Raw genomic sequence first — 20,252 nt, forward strand, 5'->3', positions numbered from 1 at the left:
CTGCTCCAGTTGAGATTACAGTCTAAACTCCCTAACACACACACACACACACACACACACACACACACAAAAATTAGGGTCAATTTTGATAGCAGCCAATTAACCTACCGATATGTTGGAGTATTCCAGACACTCTACTCTCTTAGCTGCCAATAATTTATACAAATCAAAGTTTCAGAAGTTTTATCCATCTAGAGATCATTGTGGTTGCAAGGGTTGTTCTTCCAACCATTATGATACTTAGGAGAAAGTAATATTCGATACCTAATATAATTTCACATCTAAGGTTTTAAGATACTTGCTTTACTATAGGAATACCTTTTTGCAGATTACTATGTGAGAAATCCTTAAAGTTTGGAATAGCTGCTGCAGTTCCTGTTAATCCACAAATTATGACTTCCAACAGTAGGAAATTATTACTTTACTGACATCTAATATAAGGCTGACTATATTCCAATTACTTCTGCTATTGTTTATTGCATTTTCAGATGTCTAAGAAGTACGGAAAAGTTTTCAGCTTCCGGTTAGGCATGAAAAAGGTGGTCATCCTTTGTGGTTTCGATACTATTAAAGATGCTCTAATCAACCATGCTGATCAATTTTCTAACAGACCAACCCGCCCAGTGATATCTACACTACAAAAGGACTATGGTAATTTGTTTCCAGTTTCCTAAAGATCACCTTTCTCGAATAACTATTGCACAGTGTCTTTGGTTTACTCACTTTATACCTCAATTTCTTTGACATGAAACCCCAGTAGTAAATTTATGCTGTGTTTGGGAATGTGTAAGTTACTGGATTTGAGAAAACTAACTAGAACTAACTACAATTCTTTCTTTTAATTTCCCTACTACCGATTAATCCCGTTGTTGCTTCTTATTATTAGATATATTAAGATCTGATCACATTTAGGACAAATATAGTGTCATTTAATTTAATGTACCATGAATGCATGAATAAAGTTAACTCTAGACAGCTCACAGTAAAAGTACAATGGGACATGAGAAGGTGGTTTAGGTTGGGAGTTGGTGACGGACTGATGGAGAACTGACGTCACACTATACACAAGTGTTTAAGGCAAATTTTATTCTTGGTGCCATAAATATTTCATTTGTAGAACTAACAAATCATGTTTTCGTTCTGTTCAGGTCTTATCTTTGCTAATGGTGAGAACTGGAAAGTGATGAGAAGATTTACTATTTCAACATTACGAGATTTTGGGATGGGGAAGAAAACTTTAGAGAATAAGATTACTGAAGAGGCTGAATGTTTAACACGGACATTTAAATCATATGGAGGTGAGTGGTTACTTTATAATTTCCACAAAAACAGAGAATAGAAATGCCTATAACAATTTTGTTAGTGTTACATGTAAACTATTCCCCATCTACTTCTATATTCTCACAAATGTATATCAGAGATAAGTTAATTTATTTAACAGATTTGAATACTCTCAATATTATTGTGTGATTTGTTATTAAGCACTTTTTGATCAGTCTCACAGAGGAGGCAGCTGTCTTGTGGAGTAAATAACTATTCATGAAACTGCAGATGATCAATTCTATAAGAACCTGCCTCCACTGTGTGTAGTTGACAGGTGCATGTGCAGTTTAATAGTATGTTAAATAAAGTTATTTTCAAAGTCCGTGTTATTCTCTGTTTGATCTAATAATTGCCTTATTCTACAATAGCTGGAATTATACATTGTGGTGGTAAATTAAAGTTGCAATAGGTTTTATTGCCCTTCCTGCTGATACATTTCTCTATCACAATCCCTATGATGAAACTAGCCTTGCTGCTACAGAAACTCTCTTAATACAGTCTGCATCTTTATTGAAAAACCTCCAACACTCACTTAGTAGTTGTAAATAATAATAAATACTAAATGCTGCCAGCCTACTGCTGGTTACGTGAAAATCAGGGTAAAATTTCCCCTGATTTTCATGCAACCAGCACTAGGCAAACCACCCCTGGGCGGTGGGTGTAGGGTAATATCGGCGAAAATAAAGTTAAAAGAATAAACGGATGGCATTTTCTTTTGTGGGGCTACAAGTCCCAGCCATGCCAGGGTGCCATAGAAAGTGTGGGCATGCTGATGCTTGTCTAACTACAAGCACCAGCATACCAATGGCAGCCAGGTCATGCTGGCACTTGGAGAACCACAAGTGCCAACATGGCCTGACACGTTGCTACTATGTTCCAAACCTCTGCTTACTCACTCTGACTATGACTCCGGATTCTCCTTTATACCCCACTGCTACTGTGTACCAGACCTCTGCTTCCACCCTGACTATGGCTTTGGTTACTCCCTTGCACCACCTGAGCTAGGCTACTTTTGCGTGTAGTTATTCCACTTCTCTCACCAGTGATCTGCCGCTGCCTTCTATCTTTTCATCTATCACATCAGAGGGCTAACCTATGGTCCGCGACCTGCAAATTCCCGGCAGCAAAATCCAACCTTCCTTGCAGCCGTTCTTGGTGAAGACCGGGGGGGGGGGTTTGTTAGACTTCACACCTTTGGTAGGCCTCTGATAACCCTGACTTATAGTATATCTTCTGTGACCGTTACTATGGGTCAGCAGTGAACAGGGAGCATCACAAAATGGTCAATAGGTTGAGGGTGGCAGCAAACAAGGACAGTCCAGAATAATGAGGCAAGAGGTCAGGGGCAATCAACAAGCAAGCAGAGTCCAGAAATCAAACCAAGGGTCACAATAGAAATCAATCAGAGTTATTCAGAGGTTTCACAGCACAGAGAGCAGGTAAGCTATTGCAGGGCAAAAGGGCTGTAACCAGCAGGGAGGCTAAGCCCTACCTGCCTTTTAAACTGATAGGCACCAATAAAAATGGGGCCAAGAGCATGTCCCTCACGTCCACTCATGAGGCAGCAATAATTTAATTACAGCTGAGGTCCTGGCTGCCTGTAACTAGCCGGACACAGCGGCATTGTGAGAGGCGTCCCGGTTACACTGGCAAAAACCGAGGCGCGAAGGACCGGAAGCAAGATCCTGCCTGCCAGTGCAATGGGCAGGATGCTATGGCTCAGGACATATGATTAGCCAGTGCAAAATCTGGCATCATAGTGACTACACCCCTTTTTTGGGACCAATTCTGCTGCAAGTCAACAATAGTCCCCTTTATCCCTGGGTTGGAAGAAGCTTCCCCCTGGGGACTGATTCTTAAGCCCTCCCCATAAAGAATTACGAGTCCTTTGATTTGATTAAGAATGGCAGCATTACGGCACAGACTAACCTTACTCCACGGAAAATGCCATCTTGACTTGCATCATTTAACATTGTGCCCTCTCATCATCTTTTAAATGCCTACTAATGCTGCTGTCCGTTGTTCAGGTTGTGGGTCCACTTTTGTCTTAATGAAGGATTAGGTAAATCTGCCATCGGTGCATTTGCTTTCTCCGATTCAATTAAAAAATAATTAACCAGTCTATATGGCTCTCTAATTACATCACATTGTGTAAATCATCAGCCATCATATCTCCATCTAAACATGTATTCTTAGCCAGTGCTAAATTCTGTCCTCTTCATTTCTCAGAATGTAGACTTTCAATTGCATTTTCTTGTCCAGACAGATGTTTTTGGCAACCAAATCTGCATCAATGTCCATTATACACACTGTGTAGGAAAGCCAACTATTGGCCTATCTGAACTGTCTGTTTTACATATTTCTTACACATCACTAATAGAACATGTAAATATTATTAATATACATTCGGTATTTATATACATGGGTCTTTGGGACCGCTGCAAGTTTCAGACAGTCCTCTTTACCCCTGGGGTAGGATGAAGCTTGCCCCAGGGAATGATTCTTCAGCTCTCTCTCCGCATAAATGTATACCTGTCATCTGGTTTCATTCAAAAAGGCAGCATTACAGCACAGAGCATATAAGTAACACAAGGTATGAAAATTTTGCTCTTTGGATACTGATGAGTGCTCTGCTCACCGAGAAATGTATTTGTGTGCGTTTTCTTTGAAGTTTTTTAGTATGGGTGCAGGCCACTTTTGTCTATCAGCATCATCATTTATTTACATAGTGAGGTTAGGAAAGCTCTGCACTTGGCTACCAATGAATGCTCTGCCCTTCGAGATGTGTATTGTTTACGCAGTCTTCGAAGTTTTGTAGTATATATGCAGGCCACCTTTGTCTATTTTCTTTTATAAATGTCTAACTCTATTCAGTCATACCACTGTCCATCCAATGAACTCTGCCATTTATAGTATGGTTTATAAGTAGAAGTAATGGTAAAGATACAAAGACGACTTATTTGTAGAAATTACGGTAATAATACAGTGATGGTTTTACATAGATGTGAGGGTAATGGTACAATGATGGCTTAAACATAGAGATGAGGGTAACGATACAATTATGGCTTTTACATAGATGAGATGTAATGATACAAAGATGGCTTAAATGTAGAGATGAGGGTAACTGCTGCTGTACAGTTCATGGCACTATTGTGTTATTGACCAATCATTTTATTTGTAACACATTGATTCATGGACCTTTTGATAATGGGATTTACAATAAAGACTTTTTATAGACATATGTAATAATTCACATTCGTCCCTGACGATTTGCAGCTTCGATTTTAATTTACCATCACGCATACAATCTAGGATCCATATTAGCGGAATCCTAATTACCAGTATGTTTTTGGACTGTGTGGGAGGAAAGAATACCTGGAGTAAATCCCATGCACTCATGGGGAGGTCATACAAGCTCCCCACAGATAGGACCAAGGTAGGGATCGAACACACGAACCCTGTGAGGCAGGGTTCATGTGTACGATCCCTATCTTGCAAAAAAAATAAAATTAAAATTGCATTTCAACATTTCTAAAAGGCGTTAATACTGAATCCAAAAACATAATCTCTGAACACTGATTGGCCTGCCTCCAAAAAATTTCACTCATATCGACATATACCTATGCATATTTTTCTTCCATTCTAGGAAAACCCTTTAATAATAAAACCATCTTGAATGCTGCTGTATCCAATATAATCGTGTCCATACTACTCAATCATAGATTTGAATATGATGATCCAACCATACTGCAGCTTATGAATTTAATTAATGAAAGTATACGACTTGCGGCAAGACCTATGGTCACGGTAAGTTATTCTCTTATTGCTATTTCAAAGTTTATTTGGGCTTCTGCTTAATGTTCACATATATTTACAGTACCATATAGTGTTGCTGCTGACAAGGCAGTTTATAGAGTTAGAGACACTGAAAGTTGCATGCACTGAGTATGTAATGCTTATCAGTGTTGCCCGAATTAAAAGAGCCATTACATCAAGATAACAGCACAAATCTCTATTTTTTTATATCCATTCATCTTTTTTTCAATCATATCACAATGTTGGACTATATATGATAAGGAAATTAATTCAACCTTATATATACTTGTCGTGAACGTAGAGAGCTTGCAGTTATTTATAAGGGATAAAATCATAACTGCAGTGTAAATATGTTATATCAAAGGAATCCATTGATAAGTTCAGTTAAAGTGCAAGATTTGAAGTCAGAGAGTCTGATGTAAATTTATTGGATGGCTTTGCACATCCCAGTGTGAGAAGATAGAACTGTCACCAGGGGGCAGCGTCAAAGAGCCCCCGGGGTGAGATCTAGTCTATTTGTGACACTTGAATAGACTTTGTGGGGCCGATCACAGCTGGATATCCTGGTAGTCAGCATATGAAAGCCTATACAGGTATATAGAAATATGACCTTTGTCGAATCTAAATCAGATTGTTCACCTGTCAGTCTATCAGTTATCAGATGGAGAGAATTAAATACACTGCATGGTTTGAGTGTACAATAAACTCTGCTTTATTAGTTACAAGTCCCTATCTATATAGCAAAAATCACGTATCACAGAAAACTGCGCCCCAAAAAAGGTTTTAACCACTCATGCTCCCTTTACACAGATGTTACTATATTCTCTCATTATCACACAGGAAAACTCCCCAGGGGGGGAGGCTTATCTTCTGTCTGCTATGTCCAAGCTTATAAGCATAGTTTTGCAAATAATGAATTACTCCTACAAAACAGGTGCATCTAATCTGTCTTTAAGCTATAACAGAACAAAATGGCTATAAGGCAACAAGATGGCGTAAGCTTAGCAAAATCACATTTCTCATTTCCCATCTTTTTATTCATTATTTGCCTTAACACTACCTTTCAGAGATCACACTCTTGCTGTCACTTTTAATGGGTACTTATACACATACACCCTTCTAACAGAACATATGAATAGGGATGCCTAAAACTGGATACATAGAACAACCCATCACCCACCAATAGCAAGTCCATGATCCCTCTTCTAGCTGATAGATGGTCAATGAGTCGACAACTGTCTTGCACCCGCTGCATGTCCTGATGTCAGATCTTCACATATATCAGTGAAGGCTCTGGGGCCTCTTGTGCTTCCTTTTTGTCTTTTAACTATGGTTTTTTTTTAGCGAAGGATAAAAGGAAAGGGAGGGAGCAAATACACAGTGCACTCGGCAAGTGCTATATGTCACTTATTTCACAATAGAAGGGATTGTCCATTGTGCTGTATATCTTCATAAGGATAGGCTTCAGTAACGACCATGTGGATTCCAAGGAAAAGGTTCTTGGTTTCTGCACTAATCACAACTGGCAGTAGTACTGAGAGTTCCATAAGGTTCACACTCATTAGATGGGGTGTACAGTACAGCGGTTAAGAAAGATGTTTTAACTTTAATTTTTCTGGAAGAGAAAAACTTAGCTTTACTACACTTGTTAATAAGCCACATCATCAATTTTATTAGTATATATATTATAATAAGGATTAGTAACAGTCCTTGAAGTACAACATGTATAAAACCTGATAACCATCCTCCTATACCCTTGAACCAATCAGCCAGGTACAGCCATGAAAACTATCCTTCTAGATAAGCATCTCCAGTGTGCTCCTTTAAAAAATTATATTTCATGTCTTAATTTTTTTTGTAAGTGTTGATCAAACATTTTCTCTGGATCATCTGTGTCACTAGTTTAAAAAGGTGCAATCCTGGGCTTCAATTTACATATTTAGGGTCAGGCAGTACCCTCCAGACTAAGCTGTCAGGTAGTCCAATATTAACCTATTGTCTTGTGTAAATGTAATAATGTGTAGCGCAACATTACTCACAAATACATTTCTGTATTGGGTGTAAACCCTTACAGTTATGGGTTGCTCTTTTCTTTATTTGGTTGGGTTTAACTTTCATATTAGAATTTTTCTTATTATGTATAATGCTCACTTCATTACTATTGTCATGAGTCTGGTTCTTCCAGACCTAGTTTTCCTATCTAGACTAGTACACATCCACAGCCTACAGCAAAGGAACATAATGTGCAATCAATATTCCTTCTGCTAATATCAATGAACACCACTCTCTGGTCTCCCTTGGACCTTTAAAAAAACTTGTAAAATACATTTTACTTTGACTCCCCTTGTCTGAAGATCTTGCAGTGGGATGCGTGTATTCAGGTCATTTCCCTGTACTTCCACTACCATGGGAGTCATCAATAAGACCTGGAAAGGACTCTCATATCTGGCTTCAAGACTCTTCCTGACGTGCTTTTTCACGACCTCCCAGTCCCCTGGTTGCGGTTTATGGGTGCCTGCATCAAAATTAGAGCCTGGAATGGAAGAAATCACTTGACCATGTATTTCAGTTAGTTGTTTCTATAATAAAGCAACATAGTTTAACAAATCACCATGTAAATGCTGTAGTTGCTATGGAAAGTAACAGCCTGTTCTGTGTGCTGTGCCAAACAGTATCTGATTTGGTGCTAAACCTGTGTCTTTTCTAGGAGTGTTTCTTACTGAGATCCATGGCAGACCTGTTTCAGCCATTATTTTCTGCATTTTCAATTTCAGAATACCATTAAGGCGCTCCACAAATCCCGAACTTTGGGGTCTGTGAGGGGTGTGAAGGGCAGATATGATTCCCATGTCTGTTAACAGTTCCTGGAATCCTTGACCCGTAAAGTGTGTCCCTCTGTCACTTTCAATGACCTCTGGTACCCCATATCAGCAGATTACCTCACTCGTAATTTTCTTGGCTACTGCTTTAGGATTTGCTTTCCTATACAGCCATGCCTCCAGCCAGTGACTAAAGAAGTCGACACAGACTAGCAAATTCTCAAAGCCCGAGCATTTGGGAAGTTGTATAAAGTCTATCGGTATCCTCTTATAGGGATACTGTGTCTGGGGTGTGCTTTTCCATAGGACGGACTTACCCGGATGATTCTATGCACAGATTAAGCATCCTGCCACTAACGCCTGTACTGCTTGGACAAACCCTGGTGCTATCCATAACCTGTTAGTGAGTACAACCATAGCATCTTTCCCCAGATGCACTTTCTTGTGTGCTATATTGGCCATATTGGAATAAAGTACTTTTGGCAGACACAAACGCTGACCTTTACACCACTCTCCTTGCACTTCTAGTGCTCCATGTTTTGCCCAAGTCTTTTTCTCATTCTCTGTTGCTTGTCTCTGCATAAGTTGGAGTGTGGTACGGTCGAATTTGGGGTCAGGGGGTCACCATGTAAATAGACTCCCCTTGGGGTACTGGGGCTATGGCGGCTTCTTGTGCGGCCTGGTCTACCAGTCTATTTCCCTTAGCTTCGGGGGTAGTGTCTCTGTGTTTGTCTTCATCTTCATCACTGAGTTTGGAGGGCAGCTGGAATGCGGTGAACAGTGCCCTGATATGTTCAGCATGTTGACTGGTTTGCTTGCTGAACATATAAGTCCCTACTTTTCCATATAGAGCCATAAACATGCGCAATTCCAAACGCATAACTTGAATCAATGTAAATGTTTACTCTTTGTCCTTTGGATATATGCATGCAAGTGTCAGGGCCTTTAATTCAGTTTCTTGTGCTGACATGTAACTCAGTAGAGTCTGTTGTATCACTATTTCTGTGTGTGTGGTTACAGCACACCCTGTATAAGTGTCAGACGCCGTCCCTGCGCCTTCTCCTCGAGCAGGGACGGACGTCTGTCTCCAGAGCGCCCCGTTGCCAAGCAACGGGGATGCCTCTTCCGGCGACGAGGTGCGCAGACGCGCCCGTCGCCATAGCAACGGGACGCGTTTCTCTAGTTCCTGTCGGCGGTCAGAACAGCTGACCGCCGATCCCCTGCCCACCAATGAGGAAGCTTCACTTCCTATTTAAAGCCTGCTCTGACACCATTAGGGTGCCAGAGCAACTGGTTTAGTTAGTCTCAGTGTCCCTGTATCGTAACTTCTGGTTTCCTGTGTTTTGACCCGGCTTCCTGACCTCGCTTTCGGATTCTCCATTTGTCCCATCCTGATATTCTGGTTTGACCTCGGCCTGCTGACCATTCTCTGTCTTCTGATTCGGTACCTCATCTGCCCGGTTGGTTCCTGACTCTGCCTGTTTGACTACGTCTTTCTCTATATCTCGCAAGTAGCTACCTGGGAGGGCCGCGACCTGCACGTCGTTGCCGCTAAGTCCAAACTTCCTTGCGGGGGTCCCTGGTGAACACCAGCGGCGTGTTAGACTCCGCGCCTCCTGGTGTAGTAGTGCCAATACTTGCAGGTACTAAGGTCACGTCTGTGACAGTTTGCTCTGGCCATGTCAACCGACTCATCTAATTGAACCCTCTGCACGTGACCTTCTACTCCACTTGGCTCATAGGGTGGAGAAGCAAGAAGCAGAGCAGGCACAGTTACTTCACTGTATCCAAGGAGTCGCAACTCGTCTTGAGACCCTCCAGGTCTCCATGGCTTCTGCTCAAAATGTTCCCGTGACTACCGCGGTAGTCGCCGCCACCTCCTCCTCTCCTGCAGTGGTTTCCTCTACAGCCCTGAGACTCTCTCCACCGGACAAGTTTGATGGCGAGCCTAAAAGATGCAGAGGATTCCTTAATCAGTGTCTGATCCACTTTGAGTGTAGTCCTGCATCTTTTCCCTCTGAACGCATTAAGGTGGCGTTTATTATGTCCTTATTATCCGGACAGGCCCTTGCTTGGGCCTCCCCCCTCTGGGAGCGAGATGACCCTATGCTGTCCAACGTCACCACCTTCATTGAAACCTTCCGCAAGGTTTTTGATGAGCCCGGACGTATCTCCTCGGCTGCCTCCAGCCTCCTGAACCTCCGCCAGGGATCCCTGACCGTCGGGCAGTATGCTATACAATTCCGCACGCTGTCCTCTGAGCTCAGTTGGAATAACGAAGCCTTGGTAGCAACCTTTTGGCAAGGACTCTCAGACCGAGTTAAGGATGAGTTAACTTCCCGTGAGCTTCCCGCTGATTTGGATTCCCTGATTTCTTTATGCAATCGCATTGATCTACGTTTCCGTGAGCGGACTCTGGAACGTGCCACTTCCAGACGGTCCTCTACTCGCCTTGCTCCCATGTTTCAAAACCCGGTCCTTCCTGAAGAACCGATGCAAATCGGCCGTTCCCGGCTGTCCGCCGAGGAACGTCAACGTCGCTTCAAGCAAAACTTATGTTTGTATTGTGGAGATCCTGGTCATACCATCTCATCTTGTACCAAGAGACCGGGAAACGCCCCCTCCTAATCGGTGGAAGGGAGGCCGATTTAGGAGTTGGAATTATTACTCCCTACACCATTGCCAGTAACGACTGCCTCATGCCCATCTCCTTGCATACCTCTGTCGGCCCCTTTGAGACCTTAGCCTTTGTGGATTCCGGCTCTGCCGGAAATTTCATCTCTGCCACTCTGGCATCGCAACTCCAATTAACTACTATCAAATTGCCTCCGCCGTTATTCCTCACCGCGGTAGATGGGAATCGGATCTCCAACGGGTCTGTTTCTCACGCCTGCGCCCCAGTTCGGCTGACGGTAGGGGTGCTACATTCTGAAGTCATCGAGTTCCTGGTTCTTCCTCGTTCTGTCAACACCGTCATTCTAGGATTGCCTTGGCTCAAGCTTCATTCACCCCAATTGGATTGGAATCGTGCGATGGTTACTTCTTGGGGCCCACAATGTTTTAAGTCCTGTTTGTCTGGTCTAAGACCCAGCCAGACCTCTCTTCCTTGTCTTTTGATATCCCCACACGTTGAACTGCCACTTCCATATATTGCTTATCAGGATGTGTTTTGCAAAGCTGCGGCCGAGGTCCTGCCCCCCCATCGGCCCTGGGACTGCTCCATCAAATTACTACCTGATAAACCTCTTCCTAAGGGCAGAATCTATCCCCTATCTCTCCCTGAGAATACTGCCATGACCACCTATATTTCTGAGAATCTTCAACGTGGCTTTATCAGGAAATCTTCCTCTCCCGCGGGCGCGGGATTTTTCTTCGTCAAGAAGAAAGACGGGTCCCTACGGCCGTGTATTGACTACCGGCGATTGAACGCCATCACTATAAAGAACAGATACCCGTTACCCCTCATATCTGAGCTCTTTGATAGAATCGCAGGATCCAAGGTCTTTACTAAGCTAGACCTACGGGGGGCGTATAACCTCATTCGTATACGCTCAGGAGACGAGTGGAAGACTGCATTCTGCACTAAAGAAGGCCACTTCGAATACCTGGTCATGCCCTTCGGGTTGTGCAATGCCCCCGCTGTTTTCCAATCTTTTATTAATGAGATTTTCCAAGACCTTCTCTACATCTCCGTAGTAGCTTATCTGGATGACATCTTAATCTTTTCTTCAGACTTGACCAGCCATCGTGTTCATGTAAGTGAGGTCCTGTCTCGTCTACGAGCCAATAAGTTGTATTGTAAGCTGGAGAAATGTGTATTTGAGAAGCCACAGATTCCGTTCCTGGGCTACATCGTGTCAGGCTCCGGTCTACAGATGGATCCAGTCAAGCTATCTGCCATCCTCAAATGGCCTAGACCTATGGGTCTGAAAGCTACCCAGAGATTCATTGGCTTCGCCAACTATTACCGGCAGTTCATTCCACGGTTTTCTTCTATCATCGCACCAATTACCGCTCTGACTAAGAAAACTGCCAATTCTCATGTTTGGCCCACGGAGGCCATCGACGCCTTCGAAGCACTCAAGAAAGCCTTTTTTTCCGCCTCTGTACTTGTTCAACCGGATCAAGATAAACCATTCCTGGTAGAAGTGGACGCATCTGCAGTAGGAGTCGGGGCAGTTCTTTCACAAGAGTCCATTTCAGGGGGACTGCTGCCATGTGGGTTCTTTTCGAGGAGATTCACTTCCTCTGAATCTAACTACGGTATAGGGGATAAAGAGTTATTGGCGGTGAAGTCTGCGCTCGAAGAATGGCGCCATCTTCTAGAAGGGGCACGTCATCCTGTTACGGTATTCACCGACCACAAGAACCTCATCTATCTCCGGGATGCTCGGTGTCTCAACCCCCGGCAAGCCAGATGGTCCTCATTCTTCGCCCGCTTTAATCTCATTCTTACTTATCGTGCTGGTTATCTCAATTCCAAAGCTGATGCCCTCTCCCGCTCTTTCGATGTCTCCGATTCTTCACCCACTACTGTACCCCCACCAGTGTTTGAACCCTCCTGTATTGTAGCCATCACCCGTACTCCTCCTGTGGGCTGTTCCTTTCTAGTACCACATCTACGCTTAAAGGCGTTACGTTGGGCTCATGCCTCTAGATTTGCCGGTCATGCTGGTACTGAGAAGACTCTCTCGCTGTTATCACGACACTACTGGTGGCCAACGGCCCGTACGGATGTCCAAGAGTTTGTAGCCTCATGCTCTGTTTGTGCCCAGAACAAAGTGCCTAGACAATCCCCCGCTGGATTGTTACAACCTCTTCCGATTCCTGATCGCCCATGGTCCAGCATCTCGATGGATTTTATTACTGATTTGCCACTCAGCAGCGGCTTTGACACCATTTGGGTCACAGTAGACCGGTTCTCTAAAATGGCTCATTTCGTTCCTCTAAAAGGCCTTCCATCTGCATCCAAATTGGCACAAGTCTTCATCAAAGAAATCTTTCGTCTCCACGGGTGCCCTCTGGAAATAATATCTGACCGAGGTGTCCAGTTCGTGTCTCGCTTCTGGAGAGCCTTCTGCAAAGATATAGGTATTACCCTCAAGTTCTCCTCTGGATATCATCCCCAGACGAACGGCCAGACGGAGCGAGTAAACCAAGACCTGGAGGCGTTCCTTCGTTGTTTCTCATCTCTTAACCAATCCAATTGGAGTCTTCTGCTACCTTGGGCCGAGTTCACACACAACAATCATGTCCATTGTTCTTCGGGGTTTTCGCCCTTCTTCACTGTGTATGGGACGCATCCTACCCTCCCCACGTTCTCTTCCACCTCCTCCACGGTTCCCGCCGCCCATGCCATGACTCAAGATATGGCTAAATTATGGGCTACCACCAAAGAGAACCTCCTGAAATCCGGACGGCATTATAAATCTTCTGCCGATCAGCATAGAAGAGTTGTGCCAGCTCTCCAAGTGGGGGACAAAGTGTGGCTGTCCACCAGGAATCTAAAATTACGGGTTCCTTCCATGAAACTGGCACCTCGTTTCATTGGTCCTTTCCCAGTAACTCAAGTAATCAATCCAGTTACGGTTCAACTCCAACTTCCTCCACAGATGAAGATTCATAACACCTTCCATATTTCCCTCCTCAAACCGCTGGTCCTAAACAAATTTGTTCATACCTCCACTGTCCCTCAGGCCATTTCCACTACTACGGGCAATGAATATGAGATTAGCCAAATTCTTGCTGAACGCAAAGTTCGAGGCCGGTTCCAATACCTAGTACACTGGAAAGGCTTCGGCCTAGAGGAGAGATCTTGGGTCTTTAAAGAAGATTTGCATGCCCCTAGGCTACTGGCAGACTTCCTGAAACATCGTCCTGTACCCAGTGATTCCCCCAATTGTAAGGAGAGGGGTACTGTCAGACGCCGTCCCTGCGCCTTCTCCTCGAGCAGGGACGGACGTCTGTCTCCAGAGCGCCCCGTTGCCAAGCAACGGGGACGCCTCTTCCGGCGACGAGGTGCGCAGACGCGCCCGTCGCCATAGCAACGGGACGCGTCTCTCTAGTTCCTGTCGGCGGTCAGAACAGCTGACCGCCGATTCCCTGCCCACCAATGAGGAAGCTTCACTTCCTATTTAAAGCCTGCTCTGACACCATTAGGGTGCCAGAGCAACTGGTTTAGTTAGTCTCAGTGTCCCTGTATCGTAACTTCTGGTTTCCTGTGTTTTGACCCGGCTTCCTGACCTCGCTTTCGGATTCTCCATTTGTCCCATCCTGATATTCTGGTTTGACCTCGGCCTGCTGACCATTCTCTGTCTTCTGATTTGGTACCTCATCTGCCCGGTTGGTTCCTGACTCTGCCTGTTTGACTACGTCTTTCTCTATATCTCGCAAGTAGCTACCTGGGAGGGCCGCGACCTGCACGTCGTTGCCGCTAAGTCCAAACTTCCTTGCGGGGGTCCCTGGTGAACACCAGCGGCGTGTTAGACTCCGCGCCTCCTGGTGTAGTAGTGCCAATACTTGCAGGTACTAAGGTCACGTCTGTGACAATAAGAAACACCATTTATGTGGTAGCGTGAGATGTCTGCATTTGGTAGCGGTGTATCTTTAATGTCATATAAAACCAAAGATCCTTGTCTCATTAGTTCTACACAATTATATTCAGAAAAATTTTGTGTTTGCATTTTTTTCTTCTTGTTCAAGCTGGAATGGGATTCCCCCAAATCCCTAGGGGAACCCTGATACATACAGGTACTTCTCCTATCTTTTGAAACTTGCTACAATAAGGCAGCAGGATTCAACATTGTGCATCACTTAAGTGTAACGTTACAGGGAGTTAGCAGTGCTACATAGTCTGGCTGCTGAGAAGTGTTTTGTTTGTGCTTGATTTAAAATTTATGTTACCGCATGTGGCACCATTAGGGTTACTGGGTGCCCTAGCACAATATCCGTACTTTTTCCAAACACCATGGCCGCTGCAGCCACTACCCGTATGACGGGGTCTAATTGTGCAAAATAGTATGCAAGTGACCTTAGCTTGCGACCATGTATCTGTGTCAGTACTCCTTGTGCGTGTGCATTTACTTTATAACAAAATAATGTGAAAGGCTTGTCATAATCTGGCAAAGTCAGTGCCGGCGCTTAAGTTACTTCAGCTTAAAATTGGTTAAACATTTGGCTCTGCTCAGAGGAAGGTATAAATGGCTTGCTATCATCCAGAAGTGCTATTGCAGGAGAACAGATAATAGCTATTAAAGTCTTAAGGCTTTTTTTTATTTATGTACAAACATTGAATTCCCATCAATGCATTAACATACCCATGATAAAAAGAGGTATTTACAGTATATGATGATTATAGCACAGTAAATAAGGGCAGTGAATGTCTTTACAACACTGATTGACTCAAACTTATTATGAGGATAAAAAATAAAAACCTTTTGTTATCTACCACAATTTGACATTACATTGCATTACTTTCTTTCAAGCCATGTGATATAAAATTTTGTTAAAAAAATAAATAAAAAAAATAAACCCAAACACTATTTCATATTCAACTGTTAGTCCATTTCTCCTTTTCTCTTTAAAAACATTCTTCTGACCTTCTACCACATACAGAAAAACCACCTAGTACATGCATTTGCTATGTGAATAGCCCATAAACTCTAATATCTCTTTCCAAAACAAGGTAATCATTACTCAGCAGAGTCTACGCTCTTTAAATCCTTCATTACTTTATACTCATGTTTGTTGTGACTGTAGACCAAAACCATATTGCAAACTTCCATTCATTGGAAGTTGGATCAATGCAATCTGGATTGCCTAAAGGGTCTTTGCAGCTGGAGACATTCTGTGAAGAAAATAAACTTTTGCATAGAGATTAACATTTATTCACTAGGAATTACAGTAACTACCATGCTTGTCAGTATCAGTACACTATTATCAGGTAACCAGTAAACATATTTTTGTGCAGTGAACAGCTGCTAAAAGCTTAACTGTGACGCTATGCGTTCCATGCCATGATTTCCTCAAAGGGGCAGTCCCTAATCTCACAAACAGGGAATGTCAAAGTGCGAGACCTGGGTGTTCAAAGCTACTCCTTTCTCATCATCACCTAGTACAGCCCCCTTGAATGACACTAATATGTTTTCCGGGTTTACAAATATTCAATCTGTAATCTTGGTTCCAGGCATTCAGCCATTTGAAAGCAACACTGCTCCTCTCATAAATCAGAGTACACCCGTTAGACACCTCACATTGTGTCTGTAAATTACTCTACATTTTCTCAACAAAATCTCCCATGACCAAATATTCACACATATTTCCAGATTCTGTGATTTCCATGTTGAAAGTACAAATATATTCACAATTCTCACTCACAGACGACATTTTATCTCGTAACATTTCTTTATGGGCGTAACAAACCCTCCTGATTTCTGAGAACATTCATCAGCACCATTTTTACAAAGATTAAAAACAGCTTGTAATATATCTGCATGTAAAAGCTCACTCCCACAATTCTCAACTTCATTAAAGAGAAAACTATTTTTCTCAACCTCAGAAACAAAATTATTTTGTTCAAATACAGAAATGGCTTGTTGGATCCCAGCCAGCTTTGTTCTGACGCTAGTAATAATAGTGGTAATGTACCTTATTTACAGTCTTGTCCGTCCACTGAATCGTGTAGTGACGGACCAAAGATTTTAAAACTTATTTTGCATCTCTTCACATTATTTACAAATGTACAACTTTTCAACCTTGAGACATGTCTCTTGTAAAAGGGTCAAGACAGACGAACACGTATCTCCCTCACACGCAGTAAAACTGAGATAAAACTCGCATACAGAGAGAGAATAATTAACTGATATCTTCCAGCCTACTGCTGTGGAACTACAAATCCCAGCATTAGACTAAATACAAATTAGCTTCAACATATTATTACGCGGCACTCCAGACATTTTTTCTTGAAGTATTCTTGAAGAACCTTTTTATCAATGTTACATACATTGCCAGATAAAAAAATACAGTCCTTCTTATCTCAACACACTGAAATCTTTTACACAGAATAAGGGAGGGGCACATTTCACTTTTTCAACTGCGCAGTATCAAACATACATTTTTAGTACACAACCTACTTGATTCATTATTTTAGTAATTATATCATTTGGCTTGTGATACATTTAGCCTATCCACATATTTTGCAACTTTCCAGGTCTCTTAACTTTCCATTGCCACCTCAAACTATTTCTTGGGGTTTAGGCTCAATACCCCTTTTGTTCTTTTCACATTACCACTTGCAACTCGCTTGTTTCTCCATTAACACATATCAATTCCTTCTTTGGCTATCCCCGCTTTCTTGACAAATTATTTGCAGACCTTCTACTCCCAACACATCCTAGAAATCTGTGCATCATTTCTATGCTGGGGGGTTGCTGTCATCTATCTGCTTACTGTCTATATTCCCCTATATTGACAGTACTTTTGAGTCCCAATAGGAACTCTGGTTTAGTTTCTGTGGGTTGTCCCAATAGTGCACGTCCCGTTCTGTGGACTCCTAACAGTAAATGTCCGGTTCTGTGGGCTCTGTACACTAGATGCCCCTTTTGGTTTCCATACACTGGATGCCTCTTTTGGACTCTTTATACTGGATGTCTGCTTCTGTGGGCTCTGTGCACTGGATGCCCCTTTTGGACTCCTTACACTGGATGTCCCTTTTGAACTCTTTATACTTTGTGTCCGTGCAGAATAGCCTGACAGCATCTGAGACGAAGGTCTGAAAACTCTTTCTAAACTTCTTGACAATGTTCTGGGGATGGTGCATCACACATGCACTCAAAATTCGCTCATCTTTCAGAAATCTAATTACCAATACAATTACAATAAACAAATTGTTAGTAACTATATAATTCTGAGACTTACAGATCTGCGTGCCTGATACCTTAGATGGACATGAGGAAGCTCTAAACAGAGGAGCCTGATGAGTAGAAAAGTCTACTCACCCGGGTTATAGTCCGAGTTCTGTGTGCAGGGCGACCTCCAGTTCTGTCTGTCCTTGGCTCAGGTCAGCAATCTCGGTGGGACCTCCAACGCTGTCGAAATTAAATCAGATTGTTCACCTGTAAGTGTCTATCAATTATGAGCTCATCAGCTTGAGAGAATTAAATACACTGCATGGTTTGAGTGTACAATAAACTCTGCTTTATTAGTTACAAGTCCCTATCTATATAGCAAAAATCTTGTATCACAGAAAACTACGCCCCAAAAGGTTTTAACCACTCATGCTCCCTTTACACAGATGTTACTATATTCTCTTATTATCACACAGGAAAACTCCCCAGGGGGGTTGGCTTATCTCCTGTCTGCTATATCCAAGGTTATAAGCATAGTTTTGCAAATAATGAATTATTCCTACAAAACAGGTGCATCTAATCTGTCTTTAAGCTATGACAGAACAAAATGGCTATAAGGCAACAAGATGGCGTCAACTTAGCAAAATCACATTTCTCACCTTCAAAGGAAAATGTTGTCATAGTTCATATTTTGGGAAATCTGGGTGTCACTCCATACAGAGGAGCAGAAATCACACCAGGGTGTTCGTACGGGTGGTATCCGGGAACAGCTAAAATCACATATCTTTGGAAAAGGTATGCCACATTGTTATAATTCCATCATGTTTGGTATTTAAATGTACGGGAGATTATGACCGGTTTATTGAAGGAGGAGTTATGTTGCTGGGATATATCTGTGAAGAATTTCCCACAGGTCAAAACTATGGTAATATTTGTGAGCTAACTACAGTGACACCCAGGGGATATCCCTGCCTCCCTATTAGCATTAAACACTGCCCCTGTGAAGACCATCCCATTTGAGTTTGCTTAAAAACCTGTGTTTTGAAGGGGCAGGTTGTCAGACTTTTTGGGGAAATCAAGTAACATTGATAAGCTGACCATCTTCCTAGCCAGATTATGCAACTCATGTAAGTGCTATTCTGAATGTAACCCTTTTTATTTTAAACTGTTTTTGCTTATTATGTTATTCATTATTTTTTTTTATTTGTACGCCCTGTATTTTTGTATTTTAAATCTAGAATTTAATATGTTTCCTCCTTGATACTCTAACAAATCCATTAGCCTGTTTAGAAGAGGCAGATTGCTCGACCAAGTTAACCCTTGGAATGCCAGTGTGTGATTTGTTGATACATTTGATTAACAAGCTGTGTGGTTGCATTTACATTTGTGTAACAGTCTGGAGGTGTGAAGAGGTAACCCTGTGTGTGCTGGTGTGAGTCTTGCTAGTTTGTGGAACTAGAAGCCTGTGTGCCAGTGTGGGACAGTATATTGGGGTCCTATTGCCCGTACTCAATAGGTGGTGGCAAAACCTGAAGTGTCTGGGGGTGTGAGCGCTGTGTTTGGGGGCGATTCTATAGGTCTATAACCTGTGTGATAGGTAGAGAGACTGCGGACTGAAATTGTGTGTGACCTCATACAGCAAACACCTCAAAGTCACGGCAGCTGGGAGCGTGTTCATGACAATACTTTTAAATTTGTTGAAAATTGCATTTTTCTTTTAAAGATATACAATACTTTTCCATCTGTGATGGGCTGGCTGCCAGGCGTTCACAAAATAATCTTCAAAAACATTAAACATTTGCACAGTTTTATAAGAGCAACATTTACAAAACAGAAGCAAGAACTGGATGTGAATAACCAGAAGAATCTGATTGATGCATTCCTGGCTAAGCAGCAAGAGGTATAATTTACATCTTATCATTTTAGCATTTATTTGACATAAGAAGAAATGTATGTAAATGTATTATTACCTCCATTTCCACATATATCATTTTACTGTGTGTTTACTAAATGTTATATATAGTAGTTCCGCCCCTACAATAGTAATCCAAGTCTCTTTGGTGTTTGAATTTTGTTTATTTTACAAAACTGTAGTACTGGCATATTAATATAATCTAACTTTAACCTCTGATACATGGTAATGCTTCTGAAATTAGGTAAAGTCCAAGATTAAGTGAGGGAGATGCTCTGTGGCACTCCAGCCTTGGGGACCAGATGTTAATTAAATTTTAAAAATAAAAATGTAGTGGCATATTCTCTAATTTAATGTGAGGCAATGTTAGCTCTTATCTTCAACCACTATCGCCCAATATCTCCACCCTCTCCCCTTCCCTTTCCATCTTTTGGTAATATTTTGAGTTCTCCCCTCGGGAAAGCAAGAGAATCTATGTAGAGGGAAAGAGTCTTCTAGTGGAAGAATGGTACCAGCAAAGAATTTTCAAGTTGGAAC

General features: G+C 42.4%; 1 protein-coding gene across 2 annotated transcripts in view; it reads left to right on the forward strand.

The window, feature by feature from the left end:
* Positions 1-20,252, forward strand: part of LOC142143429 (cytochrome P450 2B19-like) — a 51,789-nt gene that overhangs the window by 16,414 nt on the left and 15,123 nt on the right. For both annotated transcript variants that reach the window (XM_075201269.1, XM_075201270.1), the window contains exons 3-6: positions 489-651; positions 1,149-1,298; positions 4,970-5,130; positions 19,527-19,703. In XM_075201269.1, the coding sequence (XP_075057370.1) occupies positions 489-651; positions 1,149-1,298; positions 4,970-5,130; positions 19,527-19,703 (651 nt within the window). The remainder of the gene's footprint in view (positions 1-488; positions 652-1,148; positions 1,299-4,969; positions 5,131-19,526; positions 19,704-20,252) is intronic.

The sequence above is a fragment of the Mixophyes fleayi genome, chromosome 3, assembly GCF_038048845.1.
Source record: "Mixophyes fleayi isolate aMixFle1 chromosome 3, aMixFle1.hap1, whole genome shotgun sequence".
NCBI classification, from domain to species: Eukaryota; Metazoa; Chordata; class Amphibia; order Anura; family Limnodynastidae; genus Mixophyes; species Mixophyes fleayi.